The sequence below is a fragment of the Eleginops maclovinus genome, chromosome 6 (genome assembly GCF_036324505.1).
Source record: "Eleginops maclovinus isolate JMC-PN-2008 ecotype Puerto Natales chromosome 6, JC_Emac_rtc_rv5, whole genome shotgun sequence".
In the NCBI taxonomy this organism is placed as follows: Eukaryota; Metazoa; Chordata; class Actinopteri; order Perciformes; family Eleginopidae; genus Eleginops; species Eleginops maclovinus.
The window spans coordinates 22701452-22725621 of NC_086354.1; the positions used below are offsets into that span (position 1 = coordinate 22701452).

At 39.3% G+C, this 24170-nt stretch overlaps 1 protein-coding gene across 2 annotated transcripts in view; it reads right to left on the reverse strand.

Moving 5' to 3' along the window:
- LOC134866221 (neuropilin-1a-like) overlaps window positions 1–24170 on the reverse strand; it is a 72388-nt gene that overhangs the window by 9352 nt on the left and 38866 nt on the right. For both annotated transcript variants that reach the window (XM_063886256.1, XM_063886255.1), the window contains 8 exons: window positions 23529–23695; window positions 12443–12598; window positions 11011–11155; window positions 7957–8132; window positions 7077–7232; window positions 6106–6250; window positions 2014–2193; window positions 735–779 (listed from right to left, as the gene is read on the reverse strand). In XM_063886256.1, coding sequence (XP_063742326.1) covers window positions 735–779; window positions 2014–2193; window positions 6106–6250; window positions 7077–7232; window positions 7957–8132; window positions 11011–11155; window positions 12443–12598; window positions 23529–23695 — 1170 coding nt within the window. The remainder of the gene's footprint in view (window positions 1–734; window positions 780–2013; window positions 2194–6105; window positions 6251–7076; window positions 7233–7956; window positions 8133–11010; window positions 11156–12442; window positions 12599–23528; window positions 23696–24170) is intronic.

Consider the following 24170-nt stretch of genomic DNA (forward strand, 5'->3'; position numbering starts at 1 on the left):
TACTCCCATGGAAGCCGGTTTCATTGTTCCCGATGACTGCAGTCAGTACTCTTGTCGACATTGAATGATGGGCTATTGGGGGAATTAATGCACTGATGTGGCAACACTGAGCAGGCACATTTGTTAGTACATGCGCCTGTAAAGTGGATGCTGTACAGCTTGGAGAAGAGAGGAGGAAAAGTAGAGAAAAAGAGAAGAAGAAAATGGTGAGTAGATCAGATGAGGAGGAATTCGTGACGTAAGGTTTATCTTTTTTCCCTTTTGATAATCCACATTCAGTCCTTTTTATATAGTGTGCGCCTCCTTTGGACTCCTTTGTTGACTTCTGGAACATATTGACGTCAGTAAATAACACTCGCGCTTCTATTGGCTAGCGCTCCAACACATTGTACGTGATAGGCTAAGCGGCGGGACATCTCTGAGCGGTTGACCAATCCCAACAGAGCTAACCAATCAGAGCAGACCGGGCTTTGGTTTTAGACAGAGGGTGAAAACAGGTGCTGCAGCACAGGCAGTATGAGACAAATAAAGAGCTTTCTGAACATTAAAGCATGGAGACATGTCCCAGGAGAGACACTACATACACATATAAACCTGAAAGTGAGCATGATGTGTCCTCTCTAATATAATGTGCCATGCCTTGTTTACTTGCCGCTGTGTGAGTCTAATGTAACGATGATGAAAGAAGAGAGGAGGACGGTAAACATGGAGGCAGATTGAGGCGACATGCTCACCTGGTATGAAGTCGAGGATGGGTTCGGCCGCCGTGGTGCCTCCTGCTACAAACAGATGGGACAGTCAGAGAGGGGTCAAAGGTCACAAGCTTCCTCCCACCCTCACAGATGCCAACACACACTCGACACACACACACTCAGGTTACCATACAACAATAGCAAATGTCCATATCCGGTTGCACTGCAATCTGTCTCTTTTATCCTGGCCAAATACATTTTATGATCATGATATTTCTCACAATATCTACAGAAATATTGTCTTTTTTTCATTTGAATTTTGATGTAGTTTAATCCGTATTTATTTAATTAATTCTATAAATTATATTAATCTTTGACCTGGTTTATTCATCACTTTTTTTGGCCAAATTGGGAAAAATAAATAAACAATAAATACCAATAGAATGTTTTTATTTTTAAATACGTAAAATATTTAATAATTTAAAGCCTAATTGATAATAATTTAAATAATGCAACCAATCAAATTAAAAATTAACCTTGTTTATTGTGTCTTTTGTGCCCAAATGTATAATAGGAGGATATATTTTCACAATTTCTATAGATATTAGGATTTTGGATAATTGGAAGATCAATTAGTACTGATTTAAATGATGCTGTCAATCAAAATGTGGCGTTAGTCCTTGTTTATCTGCCTGTTTTATGGCTTAACTAATCTTGTGTTTAATTCCATCTGGCAATATCGGATGCTATCAATCAAATCAATATTTTAACCTTGTTTATTTTCCTCTTTCTGGGCAAAATAATGAAACTCAAGAGAAAATAGTGGAGGTAGGTGGAAGGGAAGAGAGAGTCTGTGTACAAAAAGATTTGAAAAGCGTATTTCAACAAGATATCAATATTTCCTTTTGATCCCAATAATCATAATATTAAAAATGCTAAATAAGCAGGATTTATTTTGGGAATGAATGCTGTTTACTTTCTGACTCGCAGGAACAAACATGACAGTAAATGCGAAGATGAAGCAGAATGTTGGGGCAGTTTGATTTTGATTTAGCAAGTTAAGGAGAAAAATAAACTTCTCGGGGAAGATAAGGGAGAATATTTCACGCTTTTAATCAAAATAGTTTCCCCTGTCATGAAAGAAACGAGGAAAGGCAAGCAAATACTTTCATAAAAACAGACTTTAAAGATATTTTAATGCTAAATTTGTTATAGTTTTAAAGGTTTTCCCATAAGCATTTGTGCCGGTTGCCTCCACTACTGATTGGAATGAACTCAGTAGTTTTAGACTTAATTAAGGAATATAGTTTAAGTGCTTTACCCATCGCGGTGTCGTAGTCTTCCGGAGCGTCGGTCTCGCCGCCACAGTCGCGTCCGTCCTCGCAGTCTGAGCCCGCGGTCGTGCCGGGGATGGTGATGGGCGCGGTGGTGGTCGCTCCGAACGTGGTCATGGGGAGGGTGGAGGCGCCGGGTGTGGTGGGGGCGGATGTTGTAGTAATATCTGGATGAGACGGAAGAAATTCTGTTAAATTTTGCACAGAAACAAAATGCATTATATCCCTTTTGCATCTCTTCAGTCAACAAAAACAGACACATTCATGTATTAATGAGTTACATTTGTATATCTGTGTGTATTATGTGTATGCATCACATGATTACATTATCTGTTTGCTTTATGATTGATTTATTTCGTTTCTTTCTGGTGAGGGCAAAACCTTAAACTGGAGAAACTAAACGCCAACTGTCCAAACAAAGTGTGGCCTTTAATGTCGTAGAGTCTCCTTCTAGGGATGCTGGTCCCCTATTACATTTTGGAGGTATAAGAATCAAACAATGTGTCACCAAAAAACGTTTACAGGAACCGTAGAACTTTTTCAGGAACTCAGAAACTTAACTTCCTTGTTCCACAGGAAGAACCGGGGTCTAAAACAAGTTGGCCCCTACAAAAAAGTCCTGACTGAGGGGATATCATTTTCTGATGACGTTAAGAAGCATATGAAGTTGCTGACCGAGCAAAGACAAAAAGACTAATGAGTGAATCTGCCAACTTTTATTTAGTTAAAAAAGAAAATGCAGGTTGAATACCACAGCAGGAGAATAACAAGAAACAGGAACTGCTTTAAAAAGCTGGCTCATCAAAGTCTCAAATCTGTTGCTTTTGAACCTTTAATCAGTTTAATAAACCGGACCTGTACTGTCGCGATAACTCTCGTTGGAAATGCAAACTGGAATAAGCAAAAAACATATAATATTTCATATAATAATTCTAATATTTAATTGATGATCCTAAAAGTCACAAAAAATCTGAAAATGAGGTGAGCAGAGCATTGCTACTTTGGAGGAACAGCATGACTCGTGCTAAAAGTTAACAACCAGTACGTTTAGCCAAATCAAAAGCAAATAAAAGTCCCTTTGGATCGCTCAGACACTTTCCTATATCCACAATATATCTAAAAAGGCAATATATTCATAGTTACACAAAAATATACTATAAACTTTGATTGAAATCTTGTATTGCTTGGTCTTTATTACGAATTTGAGTACGGATTGACTTTTTCCATGCAGATTATTGTGAGTAATTGGGGTTAAGAGAAAATAGATTTAGTACCGGACTCTTTAAATAAAAGTCCTGCAAAACTCATCAAGGATTAAAGCCATGATGACAGCAACTCTTGTATCCTGTTCAACTTTACAGCGTGGTGATGTGTTTTTAATGGAAATGAGGCAAATTGAAGTTGAATTAGCATATGTAAGCTATGTCAAAATCCCAGATGGTCTGCATGTAATTAAACTCTGTAGGGAAACGTGTTTCTGAGTGGGACGACGACGTGGATGTTAGTCTGTGAATTAACTCAAAGCTCGAAGCGGCACCAGAGACTGCGAACAACAGATGAAACTGATCTGCAGGCATTTTCTTTACGCAACGTGACCGTGATGAAGCAGCAGAAAGCGGTTTCGAGGAGCGGTTGTGTAATAAATCCAAGTGCAGTGCTGCTGAAGTGATCATACATCAAGTCGCTTACATCAGATAGCATGGAGCATTCAGTGTGTTTAGCTGATGGAAGCACTTGAAAGTAAAGGCTGCGATTCAGATCATTGGAAATCTTATGTGTGTGTGGGCTTGACTTTAAGTGTCATTTTCCAGTGTGTGGTTTGCCTGTATTCAAGTGTATGTTGTCTTTGTTTTCTTGAGACACACACACACTGGTACAAATACTATCTTTCTTTTCTCTTTTAGTCTAAATGCTTTCCAACCGACTCCATATGCAGACAAAAATAGTTAAAAGTGTATTATAAAATGCTAAGACTCTACAAGCAGTTCAGTCTATAAATCTTAAGACGCTTGTTGACCAAGTTATTCAAGATACACGTTTTCGACCTCAAACACCCTCCAATCATGCTCTGATAAACCTGTGTAAAAAGATATTATGTAAGTTTAAATAAACAGGTGAAATATAACAAACATAACAGGAAATGACACTTAGCCGCTGAGAGCTTTTGAATTTTTGACACCAACAACAGCGAGATTTTAAAGTGTTCAGGGCTCTAAAACTCCCTGAAATCTCCCAAAACTTGAAGATGATCCTGTTTTTCATTTCTCCTTGTCTTTCCCATCACACACACACACACACACACACACACACACACACACACACACACACACACACACACACACACACACACACACACACACACACACACACACACACACACACACACACACACACACACACACACACACACACACACACACACACACACACACACACACACACACACACACACACACACACACCTCCATGTACTCTGCAATCTGGCCTTGCTTTAGCTGATCCTTATCGCTCTCCCTGCAGGGCAACCCGATAACTCAAACTCCACCAGAGAGCTGCCTCCCTCCCTCCCTCCCTCCCTCCTCTACTATGGGAGGTCGAGCCCTCCTCACACACACACACACACACACACGCACACACGCACACTCTGTCCAGCTCTGACCGCTGCTGCAGGACTGATAGCAGCCTGCCATGGCATGCGTCAGCCATTTCTCTCTCATTACACCACACAGTGCAGATAAGCAGCCTGTAGTGTAAGCAGTTTGCTGTTTAATGACTGTTTGATGAGGCCAGAAACACATTAGAGCAAACACATCCAGCACATGCATTTTCCTTCTAATGTTTCAGAGTGTTTTACTAAATAAATGCCATGTTTAAACCTCCATTATCTGCTAGGGGCAACACACACTGTCCATGTAGTGTAATTGCATCAAAAGTCCACTTTACTGTTAGCTTTCATTTGACTTAGTTTAGTTTTCTGTATTTTATAATCTTTGTGCAGTAGCATAACGAGCTCAGTGACATAAGCAACTATACATTAGCTTAAAAAATGACGAAAAATGTGCAATGAGACTCATAATAAAAAATAAACAGTTTGTGTAAAATGAATAACTTCTTAAATTAGGGATAAGTGACCTGGGGGAAAAATTTAGTGATGAAAATAAATAATAAATACGCAATAATATGAATATAAATAATAATAATAATATATAAATAATCATTTAAAAGAGTAATAACAATAATAATAATAATAACAATAATAATATTAATATAAATAATATAAATAATATATAAATAATCATTAAAAAAGTAATAACAATAATAATATGAATATAAATAATATTAATAATATATAAATAATCATTAAAAAAGTAATAACAATAATAATATTAATATAAATAAACACATAATTATTTTATAAAAGTAATAACAATAATAACAATAATAATAAATACATAATAATACAAAGAAGTAATACAATAATAATCATAACCCAAACAAAAAATATATATAAAAAAACACATGATTAATAAAATCAAATCTCGCTTTTAAAATCAAACTTTAGTTGAAGTTTCTCCAGATAAGAGTACGGATGCTCAAATTAATTAAAAACAGACTAGCTTGGTAACTTTCTGCATTTCATCTGCATTTCTGTATGTCTTTTGTTTCCATTTGTAAAGCTGAGAGGACCTGCGCCTAAACCAGAAACCACAGCAAGTTCTGCTTTAATATCAACCTCCCTGTGTTTTGTTGCCCTGGGGGGGTGACTGTAAAGTTTTCCAGAGTAACTGAATCCGCTTTTTGTTTTCCTGTTACTATGCAATGTGTCACCAATAAAGGCACATAATAGAAACCCTGTGTGTTCAACTTTATTTTTCTATCATAAGATATTGTTGTATTAAATCTTATATTAGATTTTTAAAGAAGATAATGCAGATTTTCCATTCCCTTTGAGGATATTATTGGAATAAAAAGTGCATAATTCAGGAGAAAAATCCCCCAAAACGTTACGCTCTTCATGAAATTAAATCCTCATAAGATCTGAGTCATTTTTGAACACATGCAGACTAAAAGGGACTCACCGTCCAGCTCGCAGCCCAGCAGCTCCAGGCGCAGGCCCAGCCCCTCAGTGGTGGCTCTCTCTGGGTAGATCCTGATGAAGCGGGTCAGGAGGGAACCTGTGGACCTCAGCTCAGGGGTGTCCTGGTTCTGATTCCCGAGGAAAATCTGAGAGATGACAGAGAGAGAGAATCACGTCAGGGTCTGAAACAACAAAACAAACAATAACGCTTCTCTTCTTCAGTCTGCTTCGGATTAGTTTGATATGAGTCTGAGAACATAGTAACAAAAGGGGGGGAAACAAAAGCCTGGAAATCAGAACCAGAATGGGGTCCTTTCATTTGTCCGATGTGGAGGCGGCACAGCTGAAAATGGTTTCCGTCAGCGTTGGGAGACCAAACACCAAACACCCCCCTGCCTTTCTGAAGTGCTGAGCTATGCTTTTTCCTGATTTATCACAGGCGCTGTGTGGCATTATGGGTGAAGCTCGGATGTGATTTGGGGTCCAAAAGGCAGAATTAAGAAGAATACACACAGATTTCAGTCCTTATGGGAACAACAGTTATTTCTGTACATGCTTTCTTTGGAAATGTTAACTTTATAAACTCCTTAACTGCATTTTTTTCTGTTCATTGATAATCACGTGGCTGTGTTGATGTGGCTGTGACAAAGTAAACACATATTGTATCAGTATCCCTATTGATGTGTACTTATTTCTGTGCCTAAAGTTCCTTATCGATTAACTTAAAAAATATATATATTATTTGTATTTATAATTATCCTTATTTATCCATACATATTTTCTTTTGTGCTGCTGAAACACCAACATATGTTCCGTCTAGGGATCTATAAAGTCCTACCTTACCTCATCTTATCTGATTATCTGACTGATTGTCTCTTAGGAAACAATACATTGTAAGTAAAGCAGCATTTGTGAATGTTTTCTGCGTAATTGTAGCAGTGGAGCCTCCTGTGCTCCGCAGGTTTAGCTTACCTTGGGCTTGCTGGTGTTGTCCTCCTTGACGATGGTCCACTCCTCTCCGTCCAGACTGTGTCCGACCCTGAACCTCTTCATGAAGACGTTCCTGTCGCGGTGCTTCCCTCCCTGGATAACCACGCCGCTCACCATTTTGTCCTGACCCAGATCCACCTGCAGGGGAGGAGGGAGGAGAGGGGGGACATTTTTAACTGAACGACTGGCGGAATTTGGCCGATACAGATGTTTTTTTTCTTCATTTTTCTTGTTATTTTTCACCCTTTTGTAGCAGAAAAACAAATAATAAAACATTAAAATATATAAAAACATGAGCTGTCTGTCAGCCCTTTATCACACCAACTTTGGATGAGCTAAAATTCCTTAAAATAACATACAAAAGCCTCTTTAACCTGCTATGGAGTGATGTAGGCCTTTTTTGATACAACCATGTTTGGTTAAGCAGGATAATCTCTCCAAATTAAAACCGTTTTTATATCATTATCATTTAATAGAAGTTAAGCATTAAGGTTAGGCAATAAAAGAGCTACATGGCTAAGCTAAAGGTGGCTAATGTTGACATTTATTAGTCTCAAATTGTCACAAAGAGGCTCTGGAGATTCACCAGTGTAGTATATAGGCCTACTGACATATTTAATATCTTCAAACGTTAAAATATCTTCTGGCCTCTAACCAAAAACACGTTAAAAAAACCAAAGGGAACCGGATGTGGGAACTGACTCATTTCCTGGGTTTTGGGATTTCTGCACCTCTCTGCACAATTACCGACTCAATGAAACAATTTTAAGCACCATCAGGGGTTTGACTGGGATCTGCATGCCCCAAAGTCCCCCCTTTGTCCCCCATTATTAAACACTATACGCTCAGTATAAAGCCCCACCTGCAGCCACTCGTTCTTGAAGGGCTGCTTGGTTTGCTGCCCGGTCCAGCCTGATCTCCCCGTGAGCAGGCGAGCGTTTTCAGCCACCCAGCCGCGGTCCGCGTAAGACGAGGCGCTGATCTGAGCGTCGGAGATCTGACCGGACACCATGCCCAGCATCCCCGAACATGGGTAGTCTGTACGGAGAGAAACAGGGAGATAAGCAACTTTTAAAAAGGAGTACAGTACGATAGGAAAAGGCTTATCTTGTCGCTGCTTTAGTCAGCACTTTTACTTGATGCCCTCCGGCCGCTGCTGCACAGTTTAAACTAAAGAGTGAATACACAGAGCCTCATCCCTCGGAGGAGTGTGTTTGAACATGGATGTAGATTCTTGTGTAAAACCATGCATGTTGATGTTGGCAACTTGTTTTTATTTGTAGCTCTGCTGTTACAACAATACAAATACAACTTCAAGCACTGTGCACATCAAAATATGCAAATCCAGCGCTGTGTTAGAGACATTCAAAGGGCTGAGTTGCTTTGAGTGACTCTTCAGTGAGATGAAATGCTATCCAGTTTCAGGTCCGTCAGTTTGAAGGCGTTTTAACTACACCAACACGGCACGGAGGTTTATAATATTTAAAAGAGGGATTCAACAACTATGGAAAGGGCATTTTTATAACCTTTTACTTTGAGGATTGTGAGTAAAAACAATAGATGGTTAAAGTTTCAGTGATATCTACCAGGAATGTGGGTGCACATATTTAGTTTACTGTCCTAGAAAAGTAAAACAAATTGAACATATTTCCATTCAACTATCTGGAATCAGAGATGTTCTACTATTTAATCTAATCTTAAAGTTGACACCCTCTACTCTTAAACCCTTGATTCCAATTAAAAGCTCACTGGAAACATTTTGACAGGGGAAAAAAGAGGAAAACTTCACATAAAGACAGCCATTCTGATGTATTAAATGCTAGTTTTGCTATGAATGCTACAACCAACTACACATACCACAATGTCTGCTTTTCAGTCTGAGATTTGCACGCGTGTATATGTTTGTCAGAAGTCAAGAAGCAGCTGGTAGCAGATTTTCTTTGGAAGAAATGGGAGGTTGAAAGTGTAATGGGCTCTTAACACTGACAGACTGGTCTGTTGAAGGAGAAGCTACATGTGACCCCGAGGCTACGAGACAATCTGCTGAACAACCGGAGCAGCCTGTGTTCACTATGAGGAAATAAACGGGGATAATTACTGCAGCATTCAGAGACTTTCGCTGTGCTTTTTGGTTCTTCTCCTAACCAGAAACACTTAATTAAAGTGGACACAATAGTCTGGTCACTGCGAGTTAAGTTTTCATCCATTATCCACAACAAGTTGGATCTAATATCCGGACTCAAACAGTCAGTGTGATGCTTCCGGTTTAATGTGGAGATTTCCAACAGCTCCTGAGGACGTGCGTTTAAAGCTTACGCAGAGTACTTCATGGAAACCCCCTGCAGCATTATCTGTGTGTGTTCCTGTGCTTATGAGTACCAAATGTTATCCCAGGGATAAAGAAAGAAAATGGGTTAAATCGGCAGAAGGGGGGTTTTGCTTTCCTGTATTTCATTATTTATTTATAGGGGCACTTTTATGCTCATTTTCAGGTTCAAATGTGTCTTTTGTGCCTCTTTATGACATGTCTCCACGCTCTAATCTTCAGAAAGCTCTTTATGTTTCTCATACTGCCTGTGCTGCAGCACCTCTTTTCACCCTCTGTCTGAAACCAGAGCCCAGTCTGCTCTGATTGGTTAGCTGGCCGGCTCTGTTGTGATTTGTCAACCTCTTAGAGATGTCCCGCCCCCTTAGCCTATCACGTACAATGTGTTGGAGCGCTAGCCAATAGGAGCTTTTAGTGTTCCATTGTAATGTCATTATGTTCCGGAAGTAAACAAGGGAGCCTGTTTCAGGCAGGGGGCGGGGAGTCTGTGGGAGAGAAACTTTGGGATTTTAGCCTTTGCAGACCATTTACATGCACTAAGACCTATGTCACACTATAGGAAAGGGGAAACCCAATTCAGTATAAAAGAGCCTCTTCAAATAAAGACGAGTAGAGTTGATTACATTATGGTCAGAATGAGGATTTAGTTTCAGGTTACGTGTTTTAGAACGTGTTTTATGTGCACACCACGCACACATTTCCCCAGTTTTGTGATTAAATGTCCTGAATGGCCCGTCTGACACTCAGCAGCCGGCTCTCACGTGAGTTAAGAGTCTAATATCTCCGTGATGGAGCTCTCCTGCTGAGAGTTCCTTGTAACACATCAAGGACTAAAGTTTATGTAATGTTAGAGGATGAGTAATGATTTTCCTCTGCTCCTCAGTAATGAATAACGGTGTCCTTCGGGGTGGGGGGGGGGCCTCTGCGCTCACTTTACAAGCGGTGATTATTTTAAATCAACAGAAAGCGACGGGAGGTTTTCGTCCTGCAGCCAACAATATGTTCGTTTGATTTACGACGAGCAAAAGGGAGATTTGTTTAGGACTGGGGAGTGTATGGTCCGAAATAAACTTTAGGTGTTAATATGACTTTGTATAATAGAGTGATGAAATAAATGTAAAGGTTAAGGTTAAATAAAGTGCACAGGATGTCTGAAAATAGAAAATAGTACTTTGCCATGTGTCTTTAACTTCTTCTGCTACATTGAGGTTGTTGAAATGTTACTTTGGTTAAAAACACATCTATAGCATGCATCTCCATACCATACATTACTAAACGCTGGGCAGAAGAACATTTAAGAGATGCAATCTAAAAAGATATCGTTCTCTGTTGACCAGAAAGCCAGGGATAGGAATATTCGATATACTGAGTGCATGTATCTATGTGATAATCCACCTGGATTAGATAAGATTTAGATGACGTTACACTTCAATAATCCATGAGGGGACAGTGACAGATAATTGGGAAGGTAAATGCATGAAATATACGAGTGATTCCAGCAGTTATTGCAAACATAAATCGATGCATCAAGAAGGAACTCAGAGCCTCAGAGACAGTTTTTGTGAATTTGTCAGCGGACGTGTTACCCACCTGACGTCCTGCAGCCGTAGAGCTCGAGGCGCATGCAGATGCCTCCTACCCAGGACATGGGGCGGACCCGGATGTATCGAGCCAGAGTTTGTTTGGGGAGGAAAGAGCGAGCTTCGTCTGTCGGGTTTTGGTTCCCCTCGAAGATCTGAAGACCAGAAGAGCAAATATTATGAGTTAGTTTAACCTCTTTCCCCCTCATTTCATCTCCAACTGTTCAGTTCTTTTGTTTTTTCTTTAGTTCATTTCAGGGAATCTTCTGCTTGTTTATCATGTGGTTTCTTAGGTTTCGGGTTTATTGTTCTACATGCTCATATGGTATGTTTGTTGTGAAGTGTCTGAGAGTACCTTAAAAGCTGCTATATAAATGATATGTATTATAACACACTAAACATTTAGGAGGGTGATGTTACCTGCTTTAGACAAAACCCTGTGTTATGACTATTTCTTGTTTAAGTATATTGAATTGATTGAGGAGCCTGGGACACAACTATGCATATAAAAAATAGAGCCATTTTACAATCTTTTGAATCCTGACATAAATATAGTCACAAATAATCCCACACATATATTTTACATTTTGGCTTTTTGCCTGATTTCCTCTGACCATGAATGCTATTTCACAATTACTACAATTATTTCCAGCACTGCTGATACCACTTATTCGACTGCCACTCCCACTTCTATTTCTACCAATGCTTCACCAACATTGACACAAATATTATTGCTACTGAAGCAAATGATGTTGCTGCTGTACAAATATTATCACAACCAGCAATATATCTGCTTCTTTTAGTACTACTGCTAATAAAGCGATAACCACCAAAGCCAACACTGCTGTACCACCTTTGCCTCGGAGCTATGCGATTATATAAAGTGCCTGAAACACTTATAGCTACACAGCATGTGTAAAAATCAGCTGACTGTTAATGAACTGCTCGCTTGTTGTGTTTCGAGCAGAAGCTGTTTGGACTCTGACTCGTGACAGAAAACACTGGAACTTTCATTTGAAATAACTTTCAAGCTGTAGTGCGGAAACAGATCACAACTAAAACTGTCCATATATTGAAATAACGAGGTGCTAAAGTCAAATGTATCCCCCTTGATAACTTTCCAGACTCTCTTGACATGATTTGTCTGATGTACTTGTCTATCAGTATGTCATAAACTCTGCAAGCCATCAATTTATCTCTGCACCAATGTCACTTAGACAACTCCCTGACTTGTTCCTCAGAATAAATGCATTTTGATGAGACTTTCAGCGCACTCAATTCAGTCAAGGCTCACATTAGAGAGGCCGCCAAAAGCTGTCAGCCTTGGAAAAAAAACATTGATTTAGCCATCCGCACTTTCCCTCATCATTGATTAGGATTCAGCGTCCTTCATTACTCATCAATATTAGATGCACAGCACGATAGACTCCATCATGGTTTACCTTCTGCTTGGAGCCCTCCTTCAAGGTGACCCAGTCCTCGCCGTTGGAGCTCAGGTCCACTTTGTACGATTGGACGTAGTAGTGCTTCTTCGTCTCTATGGAGATCGCTCCCTGTGTGCCGATGGCTGTGACGAAGCGGAGGAATCCTAAGTCCACCTGGAAACACGGGAGATACAAGGACAGGTGAATAAAAATATTCATGAAGGATTAAAGGACAGACACCCAAGGATGCACTTTTGGTACTCCGAGTAACTCAACTGATTTCAGTCGGATGCAAGACCAACGCGTTACAAATAAAAGTGCGTGGAAAATCAATTAGCAAGGAAGGCTAACCATTTTGCATAAAGTAAGGGGGGAAAAGTTTAATTATGCAGCTAATAGAAGTGGATAAAAGGGAAAATATAGATAGATAAAAGTAGTGATTAGTGATAATCTATGAATAAAATGTAGAAATATGTAATGGATAAATGGTTGGATTATATAAATTGTATCTAATAGTTGAAACATAAATATTAAAGTAATGTATTATCAGCAGAAATATTTATCTAAAAGAGGGGAAAAAATACTTTAAAAAATGCATCTAAGAACAATTGATAAATGATTAAATTATAGATATAAAAGTGATGGATAAACAGTGAAAATATGCAAAAAGCAAGTCTTAAAGCAATGGAACAATAATTCAAAAATATATATCTAAAAGTGATTGATAAATGGGTCGACATTTATATCTAAACGTAATGAAAACACTGTTGAAATATATTAGCTACACATTCGAAAGACAAAAGGTAAACGCAATAGATACAATTTTAAATATATAGCTAAAAATAATGTATACATGATTAAATTGAATAATTAAAAGTAAAAGCTGAATGTGGTTTTAAAAAAAAACATGCTGTGAGAGTGAATTTAAATGAACTTTTTTTTTGGATTGTGGCTTTTAAAATGTGGGGAACATCTGACCTGGAAGGTAAAGAAGAAGTGAAATTTGTTTTAGAAATTCCAGTTGAATACAGCATATTAGAAAGTTCTGTAGTATACAACAACGCCTGCCAAGAAACACAGGAAATGAAAGCCTGAATATGCAGAAGTGGTGAACTTAAAAGCCTGATTTAACCCCGCTCTGCTTAAATATAAGGCTGTGTTTGTTCCAATGGACCTAAAAGTGTCAAAGTGTGTAACTGTAGTTTAATGAACTACTTAGTACCAACTTCAACACAAAGAGCCACAGCTTCATAAATTCAACACCGTCTTGCACCATGTTTCATTTGCAGCATGTGGGAAACAAACGGCTCTGATCTCATTAATTATACCGTGATACGTCAGTAAGTTGACAGTGAAAAATCAGAGCAGGACACTGGAGAGCAACCTTAGCTAAGTCAACCACCTCTAGAACAAAACCAAGCATGCCAGCATGCTCTGAAACTTAACTAAAGACACATGCTGTAAGACATAGTCCTCCCCTTTACCATTAACTATTTAAGATCCACTTGTGCTAAATGCTAACACAGCTTTTACAGTTCAATCCTTTCTGTCATTTTAGCTTTGACACCTAAAAGATTTTAAATGTACAGAAATGTTGCATCAGATGTGAATGCTTCTCAAACATTTCTCAGGTGATTTCCCTAAATCACTTTACAATCTTTCCCGGGACACGGAGGGAGCGTGACATGTGATTTACGTCATGTGTTTAATTCAGGAGTGAGTCAGGGATTGAGCCCTGAGGCTTCAAGGATGTACAGAAAGAGTGTGTGTGTGTGTGTGTGTGTGTGTGTGTGTGTGTGTGTGTGTGTGTGTGTGTGTGTGTGTGTGTGTGTGTTAGGGGGTGTGTGAGTGAGAGTGTGTGGGAGGCAGCTCAGGATCAATTTAACGGTTGTCCAACAGCATCACTAATGACTAGCGTGTGACCTCATGAGTGTGTGTGTGTGTGTGTGTGTGTGTGTGTGTGTGTGTGTGTGTGTGTGTGTGTGTGTGTGTGTGTGTGTGTGTGTGTGTGTGTGTGTGTGTGTGCGCGTGTGTGTGTGTATCAGACCAACAGCAGATTTGGTAGCAGTAAATAAGGACTTAACTCTAAACAACTTCACATGAAATAGGCTGATTTTAGGGTCATCTTTTCACTCCAAACTAGAAGACTTAGGAGTCAGGTTGATTACACGCCAGCAGTTTAGGAAATATGCCTCATTTAGCAATAATTAAAGTGGAATATTAAATATCCATGTTGTGTACAGTGCAGAGAGGTGCAGGTTAGCGTAGCTTAGCACAAAGTCTGCAATCAAAGGGAAGCACCTGGAATACCTCTGCTAACTAACTTTATTAATGACAGAGCAAAGCTAGCTGTCTTCTTCCTGCTTCCAGCGCTAAGCTAGTCTTAACTTTCAGTCCTGGCTGTCTGTGTTGAAAAACAGAGATTAAACTGTTGTCACACCCTGGTCTGACTCGTGGTGGAACCAAACACAAACATATTCCACTAAATGTCAGAGGTGAGGGTCAGAAAGTCAGAGTAAACAAACTCCTAGCAAGCAACAGCAACAACTAGCTAGCAGGCTAGCTAACGTTGACACACAGCTCCAGCAATGACCACTTGTGCTACTTATTAAACTCACATAGTGGTCAAAATACACAAGTTAGACAAAGAAAAAGGATCAACACATGGTAGAAGGCAGAACCAGTTGGAGTTTAGGTTAACTGTGTGGTACTCTGTCTTGTCTTTAGCCATAGCCGTTGTCTTTAGCTTTCTTACTAAGTGAAATGTTAGTTTAGCATGTATGCAAGTTTAAGCAAGACACAGAAAGGCTAAATACTGCCCAAAACAACACATACATTAACCAGAAGAAGGGAACCGTTAAGTTTTCAAGGTCATGCATCGGAAAGCTGAGTTGTTTTAAGCCTATTCATCTGCACTTATAACAAAAAACCAATGAAGCCTGCGGATAAAGTGTATCTAACACATGTTTAACAGTTATAATGTGATGTGCTATATTTGTGTGTCATTTAAGACTAAAGAACTGCTTCTGGTATCCTCCGTTTTCTTTCTGAAAAACAGCCATTTCTTTCTGCTATCACAAGGTGAAAAACGGTCACAGCTTAAAATAACCACCCTCTCTGTCTGACTAATACGTTTGGTCTTGTGCCTGATTGAGTTAGAATAACGCGCCAGACATCCTTAAAATAGCAATAATTCCACCTCAGAAATCATCCATTTTACGTAATTTAATTGAGTTTTAAACAGATCACGCCACAGTAGAAACATAGTGTCACTTGTTTCATGTTTCTTTTCTTAAAATTAAACTAATGTAATTGTCCTTGTTTCACCGGCAGTTCAAAGCTACCCGTAAAAAGAAGTCATTCCAAGTGAAATTACCGTGGCATTATCTCATCTCGTGGCAATACTTTCCTCACTTTTCCCCCCTTATGAAATTATGATCTAAGGGCTAAATTACAGATAAAAAGACTTCAGATGGCCGGGACATTTTTATCTCTCTGCGGCAAAGAAGCGTCCAGAAACAAGGCTGTTCTCAAAAGTGCATATAAAAGAAAGAGAGATCAAAATGATAGCTATCATCAAAGCGAGCAGCGGTGATTACAGAAAGCCTTACAGGGATTTAAATCAACGATTCCCATCCACAGAATTAAGATTATTTCACTATAACCGTATATCACATTTCTTAAAACTGCAAAAGGCGTAAAATTAAATCCATTTATTTTCAAAACTGTGTATTAAATGACATTTAACTTCCATTTTATTCGACTTCAACTCAACTACGCTGCTTGTTTTGTTGAGTTTGGAAACGATCACTTGCATACCGAAAATACACATTGCTCCAGTGTGTGGGACGCCTGTAATATATGGGATGTAATTATATTACCATAGAGGCGTCCCCGCTGTGATACTGTACATGGGAAGAGACCAGAAGCCATTATTTAACTTCTCCCACTGTTGCTTTTTCAAGAGCACAAGAAAGAAAATAGCTTCCCGTGGGTTTGTGTGGGCTCGGTGACTGACGGGGAGAGACCCCTGGGAAACGATGTTCTGTGGGATCGCTCGCCGGCGTTCCCATCTGCCTTGTGATCTGAATTCCCACGAGATGCTTCCCCTCGAACGCACTGTATGTTGTAAAGACGCTGCGTTTGGTATGTTTAGTTGTGAAATTAAGCGACAAGCTACTTGATGATTTCTGTTTTTCATTATAGCATCAAGAGTTATGTTGAGAAGACTTCCAGTTATGTCAGCTTGGAGCCACTTTAAAATGAAGCAATCATATTTCCTGGGTTGTGTATCTAGTTTAACCAACACGTGATTTTCTTCTTATATTGATTTAAGAGGACATATTCTGCTCATTTTCTGGTTCATATTTGTATTTCCTTCCTCTACTGGGACACGTTTCCATGCTTTAATGTTCAAAACGCGCTTTATTTTTCTCATACCACACCTCTTTTCACCCTCTGTCTGAAACCAGAGCCAAAACTGCTCTGACTGGTTAGCTGGTTGTGATTGGTCAACCTCTCATATATGTCCCGCCTCCTTAGCCTATCACGTACGATGTGTTGGAGCGCTAGCCAAAAGAAGCGCGAGTGTTCCATAGTGATGTCATTATGTAACGGAAGTAAACACAGGAGTCTAAAACTCCCTCTGGAGCGAAATTTGGGATTTGAGCCTTTGCAGACCATTTACATGCACTAAAATCAATATAACACAGCACAGAAAAGGGAAAACCATACAAAAATATTATAATAGGGCCTCTTTAAAGTCTTCCAGGGGCCTTAAGAGGTGAAATTCTCCCAAGAAAAAAAGCTAACAATTGAGAAACGTCAGAAACAAAACAACAGATGGGCTACACATTGTTCTTCATTATCCTTTGACTCATCTTCGACCTCATCTGCGCTATGTGTCGTGCACAACACACCATACATAATCAAATACATGTGTATATCATACTTTACTCCTTTATTCGACCCTTTTACTGTAAGGGGGGTTCGCAATACTCAGAAATGTGACAAGATAAAAGGTGAGGGGATGGAACGTGCAACTCAAGAAACTGCTGGAATGCTTTGTTGGAGAGAGACTGAATCAATGATATGAGTAATTACAATTACTTCAGTTAGAGAAAACATGTATCTGCAGCCATTTCCGTAATCCATTAATCATTGAGGACTCTTTCCAAGAACGTAATTCCCAAACATTTACTAGTTCCAGCTCGTCAATAGAGAATATTTACTGGTCTCGTAACAGTACACTGAATATCTCTGAATATCACTTTTGGGTCTTTTGTGAACCCTTTGCCAAATATATAGACCAACAAATAATAGTGTAAACTCTGTTTCTAATGGAAATAATTGGAGTCGAAGGTGGATTTTCTCCTTTAACTTCAGAAATACAACTGATGCAGAATGGATATTAGCATTTTTCAATTAAAGAATAATGCATTTCAGCGGATCTTTTGGAAATGTAGGGTTCGAAATGTCCTGATAAGTGGAGAAAATTGGAAAATGTACATTCATGACTCTCTTACATTTAAAAAAAAAAGTGCCATTATTAAGGAACTATTCCCGTTAATTGTTACTATTGTGCAGATTCAGCTAATTACATGACAAAAGTTGACAATAATACCTGCTCCACATGCAATATTTAAGTTGGAAACATTGAAAGATCAGCTTTTTCTTATACTGACAACTTTCCACAGATGCAGGCGTTGAAATAAAGGGTTTGTGATTTTCCTTCAGTTTAAATAACGTTATATATGTTGTCTGTCCTGCCGGTCAAAGCCCCGTTCTCCAGACTTCCTCTGTCAAATAACTAAAGCTAATTGCTCATCCATCTTCTAATTACTCAACACTTGGCAGTGCGTACCTTGAATGCCACAGAAGATTGTCACACTCAGAGCTTTTTAATGAAGGGAACAAAATGCAGGAAGGGGGACATCATTCAGCCAAGTGTGGCTAAATGGGATTGAAGGAAAAACACCGCTATGTCCTGCCAAAACAGGATACTGCTTTAGCGGTGATAGTAGAGAAAAAAAGGAGCTCCAATTACTCAATTCTCATCTGTGGTTTTAGTGTGTACTGAAGAGAGTGCTGCAGTGCAATGCAAGCTTCATAACACATGCATGAGTGACCCTAAAGGTGGTTCAATGTTTTATGAAGACATAGTGTTGATGTAAGCTGATTTCTGTTTGGGAAAATGGGGTTATTTTGTTTTGTTTAATATAGTAAAAATAGGGCCTCTTTAAGGGAGACACCCCTGTTTTTATTCCCACACACAACAGTTTGTCCACCTACAGGAAGTAGTCCTCCGTTAGCTCAAAAGCAGGGCTATAAATCAGGACTCAAGCATCTGTTTGGTGACACTTATACCTTCAAAAGATTTGAAACCTCATTGCTAAATTGGAAAATTGATTAAGAAAGAAGAGCTCCTTTTTCTAGGCTTTCATTCCATAATAACATACTAATTGGAAAACCTAAAATCAACATGAAAGCTGATTAAAGAGCTTGGTATTGTTTCAAACTTTAACATATCTGCTTTTTATAACCACCGAGCCCATCAACATCAAACTATTTTAAATGACTCCTTGGCTTTGATGAAAAAGAAGACACTTTCTTCTCGTAGCTTCAAGGTCTCTTTCCAAACATCAGACCAATTACATGTGCTTGGTTTTAAGGGCTTTTCTTTGATGCATGCTCTGATTTCATCACTTTTTTTGTCTCTTCCCGCTCATTGCGTAAGAAATTAAGATACATGATTAGCACAACACGTCCATGTTAGAGAGACTTATTTGTGTTTTTGGGGTTTGGGAGTTCACCGAGGCATTCCTCCAGAGGTCCGTTTTGGATGGGAGACCTTTTAACGCTCTCTGGAGGAGCTTTGCTCCGGCTACGTCAACAAACCCCGCTCACATGAGGCCCACAACATGTTCTCCAGATGCACGAGGCTGAGCTCTTCCTGGTGGCGTCAAAGAGACCCTGAAGACAAACGGCAGGGCTTCTATAAATACCTAAAGCCAGGAGGGGAAGGAAACCTTTCCTGGGCTTACATCACTGCATGCAATTACAAGTCAATGTAAGGGCAGCTTGATGAACCCACTGGCTGTGTTTGAGCCACATTGGTACAAAGTAGGATCAATTCCCCTTATTTTTGTACCTGATTTGATTTGTTACCTGTATAACAAACTACAGGAATCATGTATCTGTTTGGTGACATTTACACCTCCAAAAGCTGGTAATGCTGATTGCTAAATTTGGAAAATGACACCTTCAATTATCAAAAAAGGGCTCCATGTTCTAGGCTTTCACTCCAAAAATAAGATACTAATTGGGAAACCCTGTCTGCTAAAAACAACATGACACCCAGCTGATTAAAGAGTGGAAACTTAGCGTAGTAAAGTATCTGCTTCACAATGTTAGCATTTCAAAAGAGAGTTGTTTTACCTTTATGTTAAAGATGAAGTCAGTGAGCTTTAAACGTAGATTTGTTGCCATTCAATTTGCAGAATGATTACTCTATATGAAACCACTACGCATGTTAATGACCTTTCTCATTGCAGATATGGATTTATATATAGGTTTCACATTAAAAGTCAGCTAATTAAAGAGCTATCGATAACCACTGAGCCCTTCAAAATGTTAGCATTTTAAAAGAGAGTTCTTTTACTTTTATGTTTAAGATGAAGTTGGGTTGCTTAAAACTTGGATTTCTTCCTTAATTTGTTTGTGCCATTACATTTTCTGTCTAATTACGCTATATGAAACCACTTTAAAGACCTTTCTCATTGCAGATTATGTATCGGTTTCACTTTATACATCACATATAAAGTTCATTCAACTTTAAATTCTTTATTGCTCCACATGTACAATTATATTTCTTTTTTAGCTTTGCAGTTTATTTGTCTCCAAACTAGGAGAAAAAGCTGTCTTTAAAGTAATCGAGGCTTTAGACATCCAGCATGCTGATGAAACGAGTCACTAAAGTGCAAAAATATGATTTAAGATCTATAAAAAAAACTAGATAATGAGCTCACTGTCTGCCGCCGGGTGACATCACCTCAAAAAACATTATAAATAGTAACCAATAAAATATAAAGGCCTTTGAATGAATAATTGAGGTGTTTGCAGTGCAGGAGGCGGGCACGCAAGAATTAACAAAGTCATAATTTTCTACTCAGGGAAGATGAATGGAGAGCCGTAAGGCGAGGCATGCTGTGCGGAGTTGGCCACGCACCGCACTTAATCAAATAAAACGGAGAATTCTCTTCACACAAAAAAACACCAGTCATAACTCAGGGCCACAGCGCTGGTTCTGAGGCTATAAATCACTGAGGCAGGGGGATGGTCTGCCGTTTCGCAGGAGGAGCTGCCAACAAAGCTTTGCTTCAACAACAGAACACACACACACACACACACACACACACACACACACACACACACACACACACACACACACACACACACACACACACACACACACACACACACACACACACACACACACACACACACACACACACACACACACACACACACACACACACACACACACACACACAGAAGTCTCTCCACAGCAAACTGGATCCTGCATAGCTTCTGGCCCTGTGTCTGCAGGGACACACGCTCACAGATGGTCAGAGGCCAGCAGCACAGGGACACTAGCACACAGTAATGCTAAAACCATGCTAAGCTAACTCTGCTAGGTGTTGTACCTCTAAATGTTTATACACCACACGAAATGGGTCTCAAATGTGCCCTAATATTCTTTTGGTGGTTTTCCCTTTCCTGTGACATAGGTTTGTCTGCACGTAAATCACAAAAGCTAAAATTTCTCTCATCACATTATACATGATAAGCTAAAGGGGCGGGACATCTGTAAACGGTTGACCAATCACAACAGAGCCGGCTAGCTAACCAATCAGAGCAGACAAAAGTTTCCAATTTGTGCCAGGTCTTTTTCTCAGGGCTGTATACAATACAATCCCGCCAAATTGAAGGTTTATGTAAAGCAGCCTGCATAAAAGCAGCGTTTGCTCCATCTTTATAATAGGAAAGGGCAAAAGGGAATCAACCACAAAGGAAATTGAGTTCATTACAAGCTTAAATGTTGGATATTTTAGGCTTCCTGTAAGGTGGCAGGACAGTACCTTGTGTCTGAGAAACCTCACATAGTAATATATCTCTGATTTGATGTTTGATTTCTAAAGTGTTGACCTCTTTTAATAAATAAAAATGTCCTTTTATTAAATATGAAGTCAAAACAATCAAATATCCAGAAGGCAATGTTGGCAACTAACTTTAAATAGAAGAAAATCCCATATCTTAAATATATTTTAAGCATATCAGTCAACCTCTCTGTGAATATAAACCCACTTTCTCTATAAAAACCACTGTTCTTCATATCATTGCCTCCCAGAGGGCTCAGCTGTGGTCCGGCCACTGGTCCGGTAGCTAAAAGAAGTCCCCAGACAGACAATAGAGAGCCACTACAACTAATCCGGCACCGCGTCTTACTTCCTGTCTACTTCCTGTTGTAACCCACACAGGAAGGAAGTGAGAGGCTTCCTCTACGAGTTCCTGTCTGGGACAATGGCACCGTTTTTGGACTCAAGCCGCACCTTAAGGGTCTATTTAGGGAGGGGGGGGGTTAGCTTTCTTAGGTCCAAACTATGTGAGGAAAAGCACATGCTCCTTGTCTACGAAGCCTAGTTTTAAGTGAATCCTGTTTGATAATAAAGGCTGACTGCACTCTTCTTCAGTGTTCAAAAACCCCATGCCAAAGATCCTCTTCTTATCCGGAGAACTATCCTCAGTTTGGTGTACTTTACTCATTTAAAAAGACCAGTCAGTTTTGCCTAATGGCATAAAAAGATATATTTGAATGCCAAAATGTAAGAATATCCAATGTAGCGGCAAAACATAAAGAAATCAAACTGAAAATGAACTCAACTGTGAATCCTACGCAGCAAAATGGACCAGAATGCTGGGAAGAATATCCTTTTTTCCAATGGTCCAATATCAATGGACTTCCCTATGATTTGCCCAATCTGTTTGGTCCAATCCCACCACTACCTGTCTCCAAATGATACATAATCACCAGGCACCCAAAACCGCCTTCAAAATAAAAGCATAAAATACTTCAGTTAACTTTGAATGAATAAAAGGAGCATCTAAAACAAACAAGAAAGTAAAGGTTTAAACAGAAACCCTTTAAATATGACATTAATTGAACTTTGGCACAGAGGAAGCTTACCCAAGTGAGCTGAAACTAGCTGGAGAGAAAGCCACAGGCAAGTGTTGGCAAAAGCTAAATTTACTTTTTTACCCCAAAGCTCTCTCTCTGAAAATATCCATGATAAGGAACCTGACATCTTCATAAATTAGGCTCTTAAGAAACATAATTCAGTGAGACAGTAGCTTAAATTAAGCCTTCATATGGAGCTAATGACTTCATGAGAACATTCATGCTATTATTGAACAGACTGAAATACCCCATAACTATGACTAGATCAAAGAAAAGAGCAAATATGTGAATATCGAAATAAAATGATTGTATATTTCATGCAGTCATATGAAAGAAACTCATATTTTTAAGTGTCCCAATACTTAAGGTATACCAAATCATGCCAAACAAACATGCGTTATTCAAATGGAGCCTGGTTTCCCACCAATGTGTCTTCAAGCAGCAAAAAGGTATTGAATATGTTCAAAGATTTAAGAATGAAATAACTGCTTCTCGGTTTAAACATTTGTTGTCTGAGTACTCCGAATACAAGGAGTCTGAATCCAAACACATTCAGTGATTGCCCCGTCAGATTTCACAATGAAGACAAGAAATGTCAACTGAGCTGGAGGGGCGGTCAATAAATAATGCAGGTTGGGTTATTTTTTGCCCCAATGACACGCAGAGAAAGTGGTACAAATGAGTGAACAATATTCAGACCACATGTGAGCAGGATCTCAGCGGTACTGTTCAAGTTCAAACCGAGGAACAGCGTTTTCTCCATGAGCGAGCAGACGTACATTTTGAGATCAGACTCGACAATGAGGAACATTTTGACCTCAAGAATCATTCACAAAAAGGGATCCCGCGACTTCTGACATCACTGACCTGTATCCACTCTCGGACGGTGTCATCTGACGGCGTCCAGCCGTTCTCCTGGTAGTTAAGCCGCGAGCGTTCGGGGGACCAGTTGGAGTTATACTGGGACGAGGCGGTGATCTGCTCCGAGGAGATTTCCCCCGACTCCATGCCCAGTGGCTCCATGCAAGCGAAATCTGCCACAGACACAAGAAGTCCATTAACGAGAGCATGACGCGAGTCCTAAAAGGGATTTTGTAAAACATATTTTTGCAGAATAACTGACTGTGATAGGCTAGAATATGGGTTGAAAAAATCTCTTGTATATATTTCATTTTTAGTAGCAATATGGAAAAAGTAACAACTGGGATCCTGCAAACGGCACTGAAGAAATGAAGTATTAAACAAAAACAAGGAACAAAAAACCCAGTAAATCTACTTTTACCTTTCTTAAATCAATATGTTGTTCTTTGTGTGTCTTGAAGTACCAGAAATACTTTCAAAATAAAGATTCTAAACACAAAATAGGGTGGAAATGCTCAAAATATCACAACACTATCAATACACTGCTGTGATAAAAGAGCAATTTTCCAGTTGCACATACACGTTCAGATCATAAAGGGAATTGTTTATCATCAGAGTCCTAAAAAACTGTTTAATGAGTTTAAAGCA